At 37.5% G+C, this 18,238-nt stretch overlaps 1 protein-coding gene across 1 annotated transcript in view; it reads right to left on the bottom strand.

Moving 5' to 3' along the window:
* Window positions 1-18,238, bottom strand: part of PTPRN2 (protein tyrosine phosphatase receptor type N2) — a 627,414-nt gene that overhangs the window by 388,001 nt on the left and 221,175 nt on the right. The window contains exons 5-6 of the mRNA XM_056484320.1: window positions 15,087-15,249; window positions 2,356-2,800 (exon numbers count right to left, since the gene is read on the bottom strand). Of these exons, the coding sequence (XP_056340295.1) occupies window positions 2,356-2,800; window positions 15,087-15,249 (608 nt within the window). The remainder of the gene's footprint in view (window positions 1-2,355; window positions 2,801-15,086; window positions 15,250-18,238) is intronic.

Here is an 18,238-nt window from a genome sequence, read left to right as displayed (position 1 = left end):
AAGCCAGCTTGCTTGACAACCTCATGGTATGGGAGCAGTAACTTTGTTAGAAATTCCACATCATGGTCTGTCTTCTTCAACTCCATCACCCTACTGACCACATGCTCAGCCTCAGCAGCTGAGCACCATATGGAATGGTGATCCCAGCTTTGCCAGAGAGAGGATGTATAGAAAAACATTTCTGTCCCATAAACATGGAAATTTGCTAATTTTTTAAAGACATCTGAATTACTAATTCTGTGACCTTTTCAAAGGAACAGAGAGACATATTCTGTAATATTTAACACACAAAAAATCAGTAGACTAGAACAAACCACATCAAAATGAGCCAAGTTCTAAATAGGGCTGGTGCAGAGGAGAGATTAACAATTCCAGTGTTGCACAGTGACTACAAAGGCAGTACCCACGCACATCATGCTACTCCTAGAGGTAATAGCTTCCAAATCTGATAGAAAAATAACTCCATATTTCCTTCTTTTGTATTTCTCCCTCAGGGTGCCTTGTTAGCAAATTTACCTGCCACTGTTTTGCAGCAATTCTCAGTACTAATCTGCTCGGTACCGTCTGGATTGTTCTCCCAGTCCAGTGCCTTTGTCTAATCCTCTCTCAGATGGATCAGAGAACTGAGCACCCCATGACTTCCAGTTTTTTACAGTTCTGTAGTTCACAGTGTGCAAGAAAAAAAACAACCCACAAGCCTGCAACCCATAATCCATAAGCACAAGAGAGACTGGAGAAAGGTAAAAAGCAGAAAGAGGTTGTGTGGTCAGCCTGGGAAATCTGAATCTAAACCACTTTCATTTCAATGGACAGCATTTTAAGCAATGAATATTTTTGGGTCTGTCCTCACCACTTTCTTGTGAGATTACTAAGTGTAAAAATACAAAGGAAACCACATTATTTCCTGCTCTAACAATTCATAATGCCTTGTCCATGCAACATATAAAAGCAAATGCAATGGCAGAAGTTCCTACAGGGCATATTATGTATGAGAAGTCAAAGTAGTACAACCCAATGAATTGTGAAACATGTTATTCCCTGTAAGTGTTAAGCATTTTTTTCCCAGTTGGCTCCTACCAGGAAAGGTGAAGTGGAACAGCTGGAGGATAATGAAACCAGCATGTGCCTAGTTTGTTTTGAGTCTTGCAACAAAATTGTCTAACCTGTGCAAGAGACTTACAGTGCCACCTGGATTTGATTTTACATTATAGTTCATTCCTTGAAACCTATTATCTCTGGGCACCATACCAAGAATGCTTTCAGTTCTGAGCATCCTTTAGACTACAAGCATTATCTTTCCTCTGCTGAATCTCTGACATTTCTCTGTATTTGTGTGTTTTCTGATTTTGGAGGATATTTTAAAAGAAAACAACAAAACAAATCAAAGAACACTACACTTTATGGATGGTAAAGAGGGATTCAAAGGAACCCTCTTACGTATCACCAAAATCCATTGGGATAGTGGTGACTGCAGTGTAACAGATACAAGTGTTTGACAATGGCTGAAGATCAACTCTTTCATTTTTCAGGCATTCTGAACCACTGAGTAACATCAGTAGTTAGATTAGTTTAAAGAAACAACAAAAGCAACCAGAGTTATAAAGTCTACATGATCCCCAAGTCCCAAGACTTAAAGCAGTGCTTTAAGTATATCACAACATGGAGATGTTACCCCCCCCATTTTCACTTAAATATTTGTTGTACTATCATGTACAGAAGAAACTGTAATCCAATCATTGTTAAACAGCATTACCAAAAGAAAAAAGGGTGAAAATCCAGGAAATGGGTTCTTTGTTACAGAATGCCCAGACAAAACTAGATGCAACCCCACCTTCTGGTCCACCTATCCATGGGACTAACAGACTCTTCCATTTCAGTGTTTTGCACCAGAATTCATCTCAATGTTAATTTCTGTGCTTAACTTTAAATTTTACCCATGGTCCTTTAATTTTTAGTTAAATAAAGAGATATGGAACAAAACCAGACATTTCTGTTTTATCTATATATATGGTGTTGGATGACTGCATAAAAACAGATTTGATAGCGAAGATATACCCACAATTATGTGTTGTTTGTAAAATGCTATGAAAATATAATAAATTGCATAAATGCTATGTCTTACTAAGTGCCATATATTTCTGTATGCATATGGAAGGTGGGCTGAAGAATGTGGGTAGATGTTTGCAGGGAAAGAGTAGCTGGAATGATGAACATTATTACTGTGTTATGGCAGATATAAATATGCCAATACTAGGAGATACATCAAATGTCTAATTTTATTTTCTTTTTCTAAAAAATGTTCAGTAAACATGAGGGAAACTTCAGGTAAGCAGAATAAGTAAATATCAACTTTACCATCCACGATTCTCAGAGGGTCCTTTGGCTCGTCCTGGGAAGCAGATTTGTGACTCTGCATGGCAGGGGTTGGCCTCAGCACTCCAGGCACAGGCCTGGGCTGGAACAGCTTCCTCATTTTGAAATCTTCTGCTTTTCCTTTGTCAAGGGTTGCACCAAAAGGACTGACTTGAGTAGAGTACAATCTCTCAGCATAAAGCTGAGGCCCTTTAGTCCTGCTGCGAGGGCTTTTCTCACTGCTCTGTGCAGACAGGTTCTGGGTGATGTAGGAGTGCAGCGCTGCCATCCGGCTCTTCTGGGCCATCCCCATCCCCGGCTGGCTCAGGGTCCCGCGGGGGCTCTCCGGGAATTCCTGCTCTGACTGGGATGCACGGCCCAAAGCAGCTGCTGGCTCCTTGGGGCTCTGCCTCGTGTAGAACCTCGTGGGGTCATTGTAGATGTAGCTCTGGAGAGAGCAGAGGGTGGACAAAAGGAAAGGGGTCAGAATTGCTCTGTCATTACCGTTGTGCCAGGCAGAACCTTAATGCTTTACCAACCAGGAAAACAATAATTGGAACCTGCAATGCAAAGGTGAACTGCAAACCTCAAACTGATACGTGTGCTTCAAAGAGGCACTACTACTTATGTGCAGAAATCCAGTTTGTCAAATTATTTAAAAGCAAGAGAAAGAGAATAGAGAGAGAATAATACAGCTCACAGTTAACCATGTATGCACTATTTGTATTCAGTTAGACAAAGCAAATAACAAATATTTATATTTAATAAATATATTTAATAAATAAATAAATATTTAATGACTCCACTTTCCCTTTGGTTTTTACTTAACCTGTGAGAATAACTATTTTTCAGAAAGCTAGTATGTCAAATTAAAAATGTCACTTTTAAAGGAAGTAAGTAAAGCAATTATTTTTGCATACACTAAATATTTTGTTCTATTTTAAATGAAAATATTTTTCCACTAAATTAAATCTCTAATAAATATATCACCTGTCACTATGAAAAAAAAAAGAGGATAAACAATGTTTAAATTGTTTTTAAATTAAATTATTATTTTCAGGAAAAACACCACAGCAAATTAAACAACAAAGCTAAAAACATGTCAGTCAAGCTCAAACCACATTTTTACAGAAAAGGTGCTGGAGAATAAAAAGTTGAAAGGTGGGCTTGCAGTACAGTTTTCTATTTTCAGTTTCTATTTTCATGGACACACCAGATGGACATTCTTTTTATTATTATTTAATCCTAGAGACATTTTTGTTATGATCACAACCTGAAGGCAGGCCTTTTCGGTTTTTTTAGCAAACCAGTTCCATCTTCCCATATAATTTAAAAAATCATTTTCCTTCAGTTCTTGCTAAATGCAACTTTGAACTGAGAGGTTTACTCATATCCAAAATAATTCCAATCAGATTCTTTGTTTATAATTCCCTCAGGGCACCTGCTGAAGTCACATCCCATACTGTATGTGTGTTGCAGGATGGGTCCTGCTCCTCAGCTGTGCTTTTTTGGTTAAACTGTCACACAAACTACATCACAACGTGGCAGCCTTAGGACAGGGACTATTTCAGCTCTCACTGCTATAAATTATAGTGAATCACTGGTGTGCCTGTGCCCTGATGACACAATGATTTAGGACAGATGGAGCTACAAAATACAGAGGGATTGAAGAAACTATTCACCCCAGAGGAGAGCAATTAGAAGGATTCAGACAGAAAAATCATTATTTATGTATTTGCTAATGTACTTTGTAAAAATAAAATAAGTAAGATTGATAAACTCCTCAAGAAGATGAAGAATTACTTTTAGATTTTTTTTTCTAGGTCTTAATTTCTGAACAATAATTTTGCTCTCCATCTGAACAATTTTATTTCTTCTGATGACAGCCAGTGGATTCTACAATACATATTCATATCCATTTCTTTCCAAGAGGGTTTTCTTTCCCTTAACAAATGATTGAAGAGGTTCATTCCGTGGTTCCATATCATGATAGGCAATTTTATTACAGAGACAAAAGGCACTTTGGCTACTTTGGCTTGTGACCTACCAAGGCAAGGATTTGGATTTCTGCTGTTGGTCTTTAACATAGAAATGTGCTTTTTGAAAGCCAAGAAATCAGGCTGCAGTGAAGAAGTGTCAAAAAATACAGAGCCAGAGATCAAGCAGCTTTGTGTATGAAATATTTCAGTGTCCCCTGGGAACTGTATCAAGCAGCAGCAGTGCAGCTCTGGTTCAGTGCTCCAGCTGCAGGGTAGGCATTGCTCTGATCAGCTCCAAGGGGAAGCCAGTTGTCCAAATGCAAGTTGAACGCTGTTTACATGCTTAATAGCAAAGCCTAAATGTGAAAAACTTACAGTCAGATGCATTTATCTCCCTATTTGAACGGGTCTCTGCCTGGGGTAATTAACTCTCTAATGATACTCTAGAGTGAGGAGGAACTCAAAGGGTGACACAAAGCAGCCCAAGACACCTCAAGCAGTTCACTGAGAATTCACATAAGCTGCCATCTGCCTTGCCCACTCCTGTTCTCTCTGCTTTGCAGCCTTCCAGAGGAACTCCTGGGCTCAAGGGGAGGAAGAACATGGAGCTGGGAAAGGGAGAAACACAACAGGGGGAAGAGGACATTCTCCATTCAGTCAAGGAAAAATAAGAAATCGTTCAATCCAACTTGGTTACTGCAAACTAATTTTGGTCTATGTCCCCATATCCAGCTCTCTCTTTTGCCTCTTAAGCTTTACTAGTAAGTGTTAGAGGGGAAGAAACTAATGGGCACTCCCAAACCATGTGAAAGGTTAGTGTTAGGAGATGTGGGCCGGCTTTTGACGAGCTGTTTAACAAGTCCAAATACCCTTTAGCATTAACACATCAGTGACTTTCTGTTCTCGCAGACAACAAGCGCATCAACAAGGAAAAGACCACCAACCCACCAAGTGATCACACACAAATTGGACATGAGTGTGTGCCAGTCCTGGGCTCAGAGCTGCACCTCGATCAGGAAGGGGCAGCCTCTCAGCAGCTTGACAGGTCACACTTTGGGCAGTAAGGGATGAATATTAAAAGTTCTAATTAAAGCAGAGCACTGACAGCTCAGCTGTCTTCACTGAGATAGCAGCCCTTCTGATGTAGTTTACTCAGACTTTAATTAAAGGGGTCTCACAGCTGTATGGCAATCCTCCACTTGCAGGAGAAAAAGATCCCCTTCCTTGCTTCCCCCATCTCAGACAAAACACCAGAAGTACATGTGCCACCTGACACATGCAAGATGAAATCCAAGTAAAATTGCAGCACAGATAAATACAATCCTAAACTATGGGTTTGCCTAAGTGGTATGGGAAAACATCTAATTTTTACAGACAAATACAGGACAAAAATATCAGTAATATGTAATTTAGAATCCAGACACAATTTATATCTCAAGTTATTAATAACAACTGCAGAGCACTGTGATTATCTTATTTGAAGTGCGTTTTGCAAAACCCACTCCTGAACATGGACATTGGTAGTTTGATTAATGTCAAAGCTAAATAGCATAGTCAGTCCATGGTTAGTGAAAGGAATGTAAATTCCCATTTTGGTGTCTTTGGAGAATCTTCTAACATTATGGAGAAGCAGAGGGAAACACGGAGTTGGAAATTTTTGAAAGAAAATACATTTCTGGATTTATTACACTTATATAAATTACTGCCAGTAATAGAACAAAAAACCCCACTCCAAACAAACACTAAGTGAAATGTACAAAAATAAAGAATGCACTAGTTACCATATAGATGGTTTATATTGAGTAGGGTTGAAATGGTTAATATCAGGAAAATTTCATCTTTTAATAGGTAAAATACTGTTCAATTGTCTCATGTCACTGATATAAAGCCTTTGAAAAGCACTCTGAATTGCTAAAACCCTCAGTTTAAAAAAATCTTATTTCTCCAGCTGCACAGGATTTCCCTTTCCTTCACCACCTTTCAAATAAGCTATCTCAATAATTCACACATTACAAAGAGTCCACACACACTAAGCTTTCTGAAGTTGGAATTATTAGGGCAATGTCTAGTATGGTTTAGGTATTTTTTTCTGCATGAAATTTCACAGAAGAGCACATTAAATTACACTCTGCAGACACACTATGCAAAAATCTATGGACTATATGTTTATTGAAAAAAAAATTAAAAGAGGGTTGCAGGATTAGATGCATAAAACATAATGCTGTTCAATTTATCCACTAAAGGGTAGGTTGACTTGAATGTTTTGCCCCAGTGCAGAAAGAATGGAATCAAATTTATGACAAAATACTCCTTTCTTGCACATACATTTGCTAAATCTTGAAGGCATGTAGAACTAACAAAAATCCCTTAGAAATGCATAAAGAAGAAATCTTGTGCTCTCAATTTCATTTATGCTTTTCTATTTGGTGCATTTGCAGATATTAAACTATGTTTGCTATCATCTAAATTTGGTTGAAGCATGATTCCACCTACAACTCTTAATTTACTGTGCCTATTTGAGATATTGACATTATAGTCTCTGAAATTAGAAGATAAAACCACAACAAACACTGGAAGGCTCATCTTTACACATGGTGTGATAAAATAACATTTTCCAAAGACTACCAGCAATGCAATTACCTCATACCTTAACTCACTGTGTGGAGTGAAAGAAATTCAGCTTTTTGTACCAGACACAGTCTAGATGCTCTGTGACTCACACAGAATTGCCTCATTCAAACTCACTACATGGGAGATACCTGTACTTATGTGAACCCCCAAATAAACACCAGCACAATCAAAGGTAGACTGTGAATTTGTACTGCTCGATTTACCTTTGAATTGGTAGAAATCCACCCAACAATGAAACCTGAGGATGTCATGGAGTGGATGACAGCATGAAAATCCCTGGGATGGGGCTGAACAAGCAGCACAGCTCTCCGTCCTCAGAGCATCACAGCTGAAGTAGCAAGTCCTATGACAACAAAGCCTTAATTCCTTCAGCTGGGCAGCTGCTGTGCCCACACAGTGCTGTCCTGCCAGGATATCTCAGCAGGCTTCCAGCCAGGTTCAACCTGAAAGGGGAAATGCCCTTGACAAGCTTTGTGTGCTGCAGATGAGACCTTACATACTCTGCACCAAATTCAGAGTTATCTGAAAATAATAACTACAACCAATGAAAGTTTTCAATTGTCTGAGTAATAATGAAGCAAAGGCCTTTTCTACCACTGCTAATGACCTTTTCACTAACTATAATGATATTATAGCATGCACAAACCCCAAGAAAAACTAATTCAGAATACAGAAACTGAAGAGGCCAAACCAGTGCTTCCTGCAGTGATGGCACAGCATCAGGCCATGGCCTTTCCACAGATTCATAGGTTTAAGGCAACAGGCAGCATTATAGTCATCTCACCTGACCTACTATTTCATTAATAATTTTCTGTAACTATCTTCTATTTTCTTCCTGAAAAATGCAGAAGTTTTGAAACCATTTAAGAGCTACATCAGAGAAGGTGGCAGAGATTGTTAATTAACATCCTGTAGCTTGGAGTGTCAAAGCAAAAGGAGCCTTCAGATTCTGCTTTAGTTGAAACTATTCATGACTTTGTTTCTTAATCCTTGTTGTGAAACCGCAGTGCAACAGGACTGTCCATATCTGGCTCTACAGCATTCAATAATCTGTCCTGTTGTAATTTCAGCTGATTTCAGAGATTTGGCTTCCACTCTTAAACAAAAAATCCTCAAAACCCTCAAAAAAAAAAGAAAAAAAAAAAAAAAAAAAAAAAAAGAAAGGAAAATACATTGCCTTCTTTCATGTATAAGTTATTATTTAATAAAATCACTTTTAAGTCTCAGATGCTCCCAGCAATTCTTGATCTCCTTTGGAATTATCATATCCACTTGTCTACCCTTCAACTAGCTACAACAGACCCTCCTACATGGATCATTGTTATTGTCAGTTGATGTAACTTATTGTCTTTAGTTTTCATAACTAATTGCTGTTTTTCCCTTTCCTTCTGACACATCTCCATCCTATAGGTAAAAGCAACATTTCCTTTGCTGTAGAAGGAGTTCTGCATGGTCTTTTCTCAGCATTCATGATTGGCCCATCATAAACAAAATGGTCAGTTTTACACATTGGGATACATGATTACCTGGCTTGTCTCCACACATAAAGGATAAAACATGGAGAAAAATGAAGGGTGGATGACCCCCAATAATCTGATGGACCACAGTGAGCCATCAGCCATCATTTCCAGCAGTGCCACCCACCAGACAGCTGATGGGAAAACTCCCTGGATCACCCTGCAGACTGAAAGAGGTTAATGTCTGCAGGGCTGTGGGACTCCATAAGAGATGCAGGATTCCTTGTGGGTGCCATCTTTTCACTGTCTAAGGCATACTGTGAGATGTTTAGGAAAAAGGAATAATCTGGAATGATAGCATGTAAACAGGCTGACCAATACACCTATCTGACCATGTCTTGTGTCTATTCTGTCTTCTCAACAAACTCAATTTCTAACAATTCTCTTGGGTGGGAAGCTCTGTTCTGTACCTTGTATCCTGTGGTGCCTCCTGCCAGTACCTGCTCCACTTGCTCACTGCCTGGACACGGGGACACAAGACTTGGGGCATCTTTACTCTGCCAGGCCACTGCAATCAGGAGCTCCCTGACACCACCAGCAGGAGCCAGAGAGTGACACCCAACCCACAGTGATGGTAGAAATTGTGCAGCCTGGTGATCAGTGCTGATAGATCTACCAGGGTGTATCAGCTTCCCTTGCCTGAGAACATTTTGCTCATATGCCAATAAGTCTGTTACTCAGGGTTTCAGTGAATGATGTTTAAACACATTTTCTGTAGGCATATGCTGGTATATTGAGCTATCTCATTATCTAAAGATGATTTTCATAGAAACATGATGGTCTTCATCTGCCAAAAGTTGAGCACATTAACACCAATTCAATATAACTCCAACACGTGAATCTGGAAAATACTTTTATCCTAAGAAACACAAGTGAATAGAGATCTGCAGGACCAATGTCCACACCACTGCTTTACAACCCCACTGAAAGCAACTTTGCATTTGCTGGAAAACTGCTTGAACAGCTGAGGTCTTTTCCTCCATTAAAAAGAAAGAAAATGTTGTTCCACTGTCCTGAAATGTCTACACCAACATATTCATATAGAGGTAGATAAAGTAAGTTTTACTACCCTCTCATTTGATAAGTACAATGGAAAAATAAAAATGGAATGCACTTTAAAATTTCTATCAGCTCCATCATCTTCTATTTACTGATTGCAATGTACTGAATGGAGTAAATATTTGCAAGACAAACAGCAAACATGCAGGAAAAATTAGAGAAACAAACTCCAAACACATGGTATTCGGGAAAAAGAGTTGATTTTGGAGGAGAGGGTCTGAAAAAGAACTAAATCTTATTATCCAGTCAGTATTTGAGATTTTTAAAATATCAATCTATGTTGCATCTGGGAATTACTAGAAATTAATTAACTGCCCTTTTAAATAAGACTCTAGACTTGACACAGATCATTTATAATAACATTTCTATGGCACTTGTATCTTCTAATAATTGAAAAAATAATTAATCCTTACAAGATACCTGTGTGATAAGGGAAACGATGGTTTCTATGTTAAAAGTTGAAACTCTGTCCTGCATAACTGATGGGTTGTAGGTAAAAGTATGGGTTGGATCTAAGACTTGAGCATGATACTAGTACTAAATTATTACTAAATTATTAGTTCAAAAAATAAGTCACAAGTTGCATTAGATCACCAGACTGTGTATTTATGCCACACACACGTGACTGCAATTTTACTAGGCTTTGTAGCCATGATCCTAATAGAGCTTTAAATCTGTGGCTACCAGTCCCTCTAGAAAAAATTGCAGTCTACACCAGATTCCTGCAGAATGGCCAGGAGGGTGGAAATTACAGTGTTTCATTTCATATATAAAAATTTAAACAGATGGATCACGACTTGAAAACCCTGTTTTTCTCTCCATTGATCATGGAATGAGTTTAAGTTGATGTGCAGCAATACAGACATCTTTATATGATCAAATGATTTCTTCTCCAGTGTTTCTGGGGGTTTGTTTGTTGGGTTTTTGGGTTGTTTTGGTTTTTTTGTTGGTTAGTTTGGGGTTTTTTGTCTATGTGTGTTTGCTGTTTTTTTTAGGAGGATTTAATGTTTCTATTTTGCTATAAAGAGCCATGAAGAGGAGAATGATCTGAAAGATGAAATACTTTTCAAATGTTTCTGTGAAGTAGGGGCATTAGCTCTTCCTTACTCTGTAATGGCTTTGGGTAAATGAATACACCAATGCTTGGGAAATGTTCAGATATCATTGCATAAGTATGCCAATAGAGAGGCAATTCAAGGAGACATTCCTTTATCAATTATTTCAGAAACATTTTTATGAAAGTGTTCAAGCACAGCTGAATTACATTTTTTATACATAATCCCTTATATAGATAATATTAAATTTTACCTTTATATAAATAGAGTTTAAATGTATACATTGCAGGAAGTTTTTTGACTTTTTGTCAAAATTCTGATGAACTTCATTCAGTCCTGTATTTAAATCAGTGTTAGATAAATAAAGGTGCTGCTTTTTTGAATTAAAGTTTCAGGTTAAAATGTGCAATGACTAAGTAATTTCTCCCTAGTTAATCACAGTAATTATTATTTGCAGATAAGCTCAGAGTACATCTTTAAGCACTTATGCAGTCAGATTTTCTAAAATATACAATAATCCTTTTAAATTATTACTACACATCTTAGTTCTTTTGGTAATCAATTACAAAGATTCTAACAACTGAATTTTTGTTTTATATAATTTGTATGATTCTTACTTGCAGCTTGTCCCCTTTTAGTACCACTGCACTGCTGAGCCACAACTCTCTGGCACTAACCAGTCACTTCACCTGTTTCTTTTACCCCTAATGATTCTGAAAATGTCTTTAACTTTATTGGCCCCGTCTTTGTTGTAAAGATTCTGTTGTTTTGTTTGGTTTTTTTCCCCAGAAATCTTTGCTTTAAAATTTATAAGAATACCTAAGATTTGGAGATTTCTGTAATCACAACATCTACATGAGAAGTCTACCATGAAAATGAATGTAACTAAAACACAAAGAAACAGTGACAACAGAAAATTCATGGAACTCCCTAATGTATGTGTCATAATTTTCTCTTTCCCCCATCCTACCCACGAGGGCCTGAATGGCTAATTTGGGGGAAGGAGAAAAAGCAATTCCATGAATCTCCAAACCACAAAACCCAAACCATAGAGTTGAGATTCCTGCAACAAGAATTACAGCCACAGCACAAGTGTGATGGCAACTTCCTTATTCCTACAGCCTGTCCAGCAGGAAGTACAAATGGGTCAGGTTTCAAATAAGCTCTCTTTCTGTGATGATTAAAAAAATTTCTTGGTTAGATGAAAGCAGCACAATTGAAATCTGATGTAACTATTCAAATACAGGCACACAGACCAGCAGCAAGTTCTGCTTTACAACCTCTGAGCTTTAGCAGTATCAGCTATGTGCTGCCTGTCAAATCCAACAAAATCTTAGCCTCAGTTTCTGTAGGAATGTCAACAGTGCAGTGGGTTTTTCAGGGGTTTGGGTGTTTTGATATGAGAGGGGTTTGTTCCAGCTGGAGGGGAGAAGGGCAGGGCAGATTTGAAGCCTCTGCATTTCTTTCCTCTGTAACTAAGATAAACCAATTTTTGTTAAAATATATGCCTGACTACTTGTTATTTTCCATATTGCATCCAGATTTGGTAGAAAGAAATCACAAAGACTGATAACTCAGCATTTTATGAATGGTAAAACTTTCATAAAGCCCAAGTGAGTCTGTGGGGAAGACCAAGAAAACCAAACACAAAATCCCACTAGCTAATGCTTAAGTAACAAATGCCACCAAGTGCCCATTTCCTGAACAACTCTTTTCAGCTGAACTGAAGTGAAATGTTCTTTACAACTGTAACCTCAGGAAACAGACCCACCAAACTTCTGATTTGCTGCTATTTATTCCCTGGCAGAGTCATTATCAGCTGGCTAGATTACAACCTGCAGTAGATACTGCCTAAATACTGAGAAATAATTCTAAGTTCATCATTAACTTCAAGTACTTCAAAAATCACCCAAAGAAACTTTTGCAGTAAATGGTAGACACCATAGGAATTTTTGGTCAATCACATGATTTAAATTTACTGGTGTTATTTCTGCCACTGTTGCAACAAGCCCCAAGCTGACAATTGTTTGAACAAGTGAAATAGGAAAAGAGTTACCTGCTTTAAGTTTTGTGATGTTTTATTTTACAACTTTCTGCATAACTGTATGTGTGATGTCTATCCATTAATTCTGAAGCTCTGTAGTTCTATACTGATAATACAAGTGGAAGAAAGTAGGGCAACAGAAGACTGAAAATTTGTAAAATATATTAATGTTAAGATACAAAAAAAAACAATTTCAGGGTATAAGGAATATTTTAAAACCTCTTTATCTTTTATCTTTGTTTTACATTTGGCCAAAGACCTCTGATGTCAGGCTTGGAACCTGAATCCAGGCAGGAAGTCTGTCAAGAAGCAATGAATTTCTGCAAGGTTCAGCTACACTTCACAGCATGTTAGTTATCAAAGTAACCAGAGTAGGGCTGCATCTCCTACTCCACAACAGCAGGAATGAAGTGACAGAGGTAAATATACACTTGAAAGAAAATTATTTTTAAAAGGGCAAAGCCCAAAAGATACAGTTCTAAGGAGGGTAAGTACCTCTGTCTTGTCCTTATTTTAATAAGAAAAGGACAAGAAAGTTTAAAAGGTCAGATCTTGCTACAATTATTTAATGTTAGTTTGTAAGTTATCTATATATTAAGTACAAAAATAAGGTACCAATATTTTGTTGAAGCTTGCAATTAAATTGCATAAAGTAGCTATCTCCAATTTTCAATTTCAGATGTAGTTCATTCAGCTACTTTTTTGCCTTCTCTTTTCAAATTGTTAAATTTTATGAGTTTTTTTCTGCTTCGTGGTGCAGAAAGAGTCCTGTTTTCCCTTTTGTTTAAATGCTATTTCACTGATAAAACAATGAATCAAGATAAAAACACCATGTCCCTCTTGCTTTTTCAAGAAGAGCAGTTGCATTTTATTTGCCAAGGCTAGAGAAACGTCTCCAGGATCATTTAAAATTCATGGTTGATCACTACTTTTTAAAAATAATCTTCCTTTTCTTCTTTTTTTGATTTTAAATTACAGGTAACACATCTGACTCAATGTCTGTTGTTTCCAAATGCTCCTTAGTAAACAGAAGTGTACAGTTTGCTCCTATACGTGCTTCATCTCCAGATTTTCTCTTCTTTATCCCACTCCCCCAGGCTTCAGAGTTCCCATCTCCATGGCAACACTCGATAAGGTTGGTGGGTGGTGTTATCACAGCAGGCTTCCCCACAGAAGGTCTCAGCCATATGGATTATTTATGAACTTGCATGACAACACCAGACCCACTGAAATACTTCTTGAGCAAGTTTTTGTTGAAAGCCAGTGATTCAAAACAGAGCATCCTCACTGCAGCCAGTGCCCAAGAGGAGAGAGAGAGGAAAAGCACCACCAAGGTGTCCCTGGTCCCTCCTCAGAGCTGCCCTGTCTCTGCCTGGAAGCTCCTCTTGCCCCAGATGACATGTGCCACAAATCACAAGTGCTGTATAAGTCAGTCAGAAACAGGGAAGTTGTGCTTCTGACAGAGTAACAGCCATGACTAAAAGGCTGCTACAGCTGGCACTGTCACCCAGAGCTGTTGCAGATACCAGTGCTTGGGTGTCTCTGAGTTAGTCCCTGAACTAAACTAGAGCAGTTTGGCTTTGACACTACAGTCTCTTCACCTAATACTTTTCCTAAAATTTCAGTATATTTTTTGGCAAATTTTGCATTTATACCGTATTCATTGAAATAGCATAGACAACTTCTTGTAGGGATTGCTGTAACAGCAGCCTAGTTCTTTAAAATCAAAGAGTGCATGTATTTTGAGCAAAATGTACAGGGCTATAAGGTCCTGTTTTATGGAACCCCTTCATCCAATAATTTTAATAAATTTATCAAGTTACATCTTAGAGTGAGACAGATTTTCTCCAGGAAGGGGAAAAATGCTATAGTTCTCAAATAGGCATGTTTGTTGTCTCTGACATAGTCAATACTCAAGATTTAATGGTTGTGATTTACCTTCCCAGCTATCTGTACATTTATAATGTATACATATGAATCTTAATTGGTCATATTAGGCCTTCCTTATGATCAATAAAAAGTAGGAAATGTTGAGTGACAAATTATCAGACCCATTATTAAAATCTGCTTAAAGATTATATGAATTGCAACCTAAGCAGCATAAACAGCAGTAAGAATTCACACAGTAGTTCAGCCAGGGTTTTGGAGAGTAGTTCAGATGCAGAGTTTCAGACCAGCCAGTCAAGATGTTACCAGCTTTATCCCACTTTTCCTTCTTCATTACATGCAATCCATCCCTAACTAGGGTAAAATGCTCCAGAATTGATTAGCTGAAGTATTTACAATGCTTACAATTTTGAGAAAACTTAATGCGCTTATGACAATCAATTAGAAGAAGCAGTAAAAAACAATGTCTGGTCTTCAGGTGGAGGAGAAATTTCAAAAATGAGAACTCAGAGAAGAAGGAAGCCAAAATTACAGAATGCAAGAACCACATTAAAAATACTACCTTGACAGAAGTTTTGTCACTTGTCTTCCTTGGGTACAAATTTTTAGATGCAGACTGGGAGAGAATTCTGAGATACTTAAGATATTGCTGAAGAGATTTGGCCAAGTTCACATCATTTTCCACATCATAATTTCTTTCATTATCTTCATTCTGTCCCAAAGTCCTGCACAGCAAAAGTAAGGAAAAGAAAGTTACCAGCCTCTCCAATGTATAAAGTGGCCAACTAAGAAGGCACTGCAAGCCACTCTAGTGCAATACATAACAGAAAAGTCACTCAAAAGCTTAGCAACCAGAAAAGTATAGAAAATTCAATGTTTCAGCAAAAGAAGTAAAAAAAATCTTGCACTATTAAAAATTTATTTCATGAGTCAAATAATGATTCTAGAGTAAATAAAATAAAATGCCTCATCAAGGCAAAGCCATAGTCAAAAAAATAAAGAAAATGCTTGTAAAAAGAAAATGCACATGATTAAATTGCACCCCAAAGAAATATGAGACGGTTCTAAGATTTTAAAAGCCTGCTGGATGATGATGAGATTCAGTACCAATTTGGCCCTGCACCAATGTAAAGAACAGAAAAAAAGACTACTGGATATGCAGAAATAATGGAGCAAGTAAACTCCAGTGAAAGGCTTGAAAAGGGAATACTGAGATAGAGCAAATTTCTCTTCTGATCTTCTCATGTGCCTGGGATTCACAGAATAGTGGTGTTTCCTAAGTGGTTTAGACAGATTTTGGTGACATTTGCAAAGAAAAGTTAGCAATGTGATTAAATGATGGCAGTGTGGAGGTGTTTATATGGGATTCAGAGTGCTGTGTGCAATGAATCTGAATTATTACCAGCTGTCCTTATCTCTCTCAACAACACGTAAGCAGTGATGATAATTTAAATGTCAGCATTGGTAGCTATTTCATTCCTTGTGCAAGAAAGCAGAAAGTTGCCAGCCCTCTTCCTTCCCTGTGACTGAAGCTGCTGGAGGGAAATCACCTTTTGGTGTCACCATTTCCTACTCACATGCCCACACACTTCTTCAGTGAAGAAGAATTCCAGGTGGAAGAGCTTTACAGCTCAGTGAATGAATTTGACTTTCAACATCTCTGTGCCACTGCAAATAAAATTTTATTCTACCAGCCCACATCTTGGTCCTAATGTAGAGGCACAGCCTGAGAGAGCATTACATTATTTTCCAAAGCTGGAGTTTAATTATATTACTTTCATCAAAAATTAACAGACTTCCTTCCATGCTCACAGTTGTACCAAATGTGTGTGCCTACTAATTTAATACTAATAGATGTAATTAATAATCTAATTTACTGTGGCGGCATTGCAACCAACAGTGCTCACAGGTTTGCTCACTTTGAAACAGCAGAAAAATCCTCCATTTCTCCCCAGTGTATAACAGCAGGTTCCCATCAGGGACACAAACTCTAGGAAAAAGAAGGGTTACTGCACAGAGCACTGTAGCAAACCTGATCTCATTTACCATCAGTCTTGCTTCCTTCTCATGCTGTTTGAGTTTTTCTCTTACTCCAGAGCTCTAAATTCTGCCTTTTGATGGAGCATGGACATGCAAGTAACATTATCCACCTTCTTTTCAGCTTAAACCAGACCCAAACTATTCTGCAGTTTTAGAAAAACCTGTACACTGTGCTTTCTGCTTCAGTAGAGATGAACTAATCCTAACAGGCTCTCTTCATAGGAAGGATCCCAGTTGCCAACACTCATCTTTCATTCATTGATTAATTCCAACACCTATCTCCTGCTTTCTTCACTAATTTTTAAAGGAAGGGAAAATGGAAAAGAAAAAAACAAACCAGATCAAATTCTGCCCCAAGGTTTTCCACTGGAGCTAAAGGGAGCTGGGTGCACAGACAAAGGACAGTGTTTAGGTTGGCTTTTCAAACCATTATTTACAATATATAGTCACTGTGGCTGGTGGTAGAATCTGGGATCTAAGATTTCCCATTTTTCATATGGAGACAGTAATTGCACTCATATTTACATATTTACATTCCACATTAAATGTGTATTTTATCCTATAAACATTTAAACAATTAAAATGTAAAAGACTATAAAGCTTTATGTTTCATTTGATGACAACTTTAAGAAGACACTATGAATACATCTGAAAGATTTTTAAAAATTTTTGTAGTTCACCACTATATCACCTTGTTGACTCGGGAATGAAAATGCATTAACTGACCAATTATTGCAACAAAATTAAAATAGTTCTTTTAAATATGACAAAGTCATACTGGAAAAGAGATGAAATACAGCTGTATAAAAGCACTTGGTGAGCTGGAGAAATTAGTGTCAGATGAGTTCTTTTTGTGCACTTATTTGGAAGTATTTTCAGTTTTAATTTGCTCTGAAAAATGACTTTGCATGCAATGAACTTAAGAGTTTAAGGACAATACAACATATAATCATTTATCTACAGAAATAATTATGCATTTCCTACAAAATCCAGCATTTCAGAAGCTTTTTTTGTGGAAATATCTATATCACTGCACCTCTGCTATTTCTGGAATGTTCCCAATTAATAGATACCATACATTTTAGAATAAATTTTTCCCTTTAAAATGCTGAGAGTATCTTATTACTGAATTAATGATGGTTTTATTATAGAAATAATACTATACCCCATTTCATACATTGAAGTTTGCTGGAAACGTTTGTGGTTTTGCCTAATTGCACCAATGAACACAACTGACATTTATTCCCTCTGTGCAGAATAGACTTTTTTCCTTTATCTTGAGCCCTCTTTCAAGAGAGGGTTTTTTGAAATTTAATAAGGACCCAGGAAATACCATGTACACTCCAGTTAGCCAGCAAAGAAAGAACTTTCATCTTGAAATCAAACTCCCAGTTTCAGCATTTTTTTCTGAGATGAAATCCATGTCTTCTGTTTCATCAGATTTCGTATGCACTAATTTAGCCTAAGTCAATTTACCTTTCAAGTGTCTGAGTCTATTTTCTTGCTCTCACCAGCTCTGTGGGGATTAATGACTCATTAGTATGACTTCATATTGTCTTATTACACACGTTACCCTTAATAAAAGGCCTTCCTAACATAATGTTTCTTTGATAATTAGATACCTACTCTAAGTTGCTTTTTAAATTATTTAATTATTATCTGATAAGATTTTAG

This window comes from Oenanthe melanoleuca, chromosome 2 (assembly GCF_029582105.1).
Source record: "Oenanthe melanoleuca isolate GR-GAL-2019-014 chromosome 2, OMel1.0, whole genome shotgun sequence".
NCBI classification, from domain to species: Eukaryota; Metazoa; Chordata; class Aves; order Passeriformes; family Muscicapidae; genus Oenanthe; species Oenanthe melanoleuca.
The sequence above is the reverse complement of the archived record's forward strand: the minus strand, read 5'-3'. Positions and strand labels throughout refer to the sequence as shown.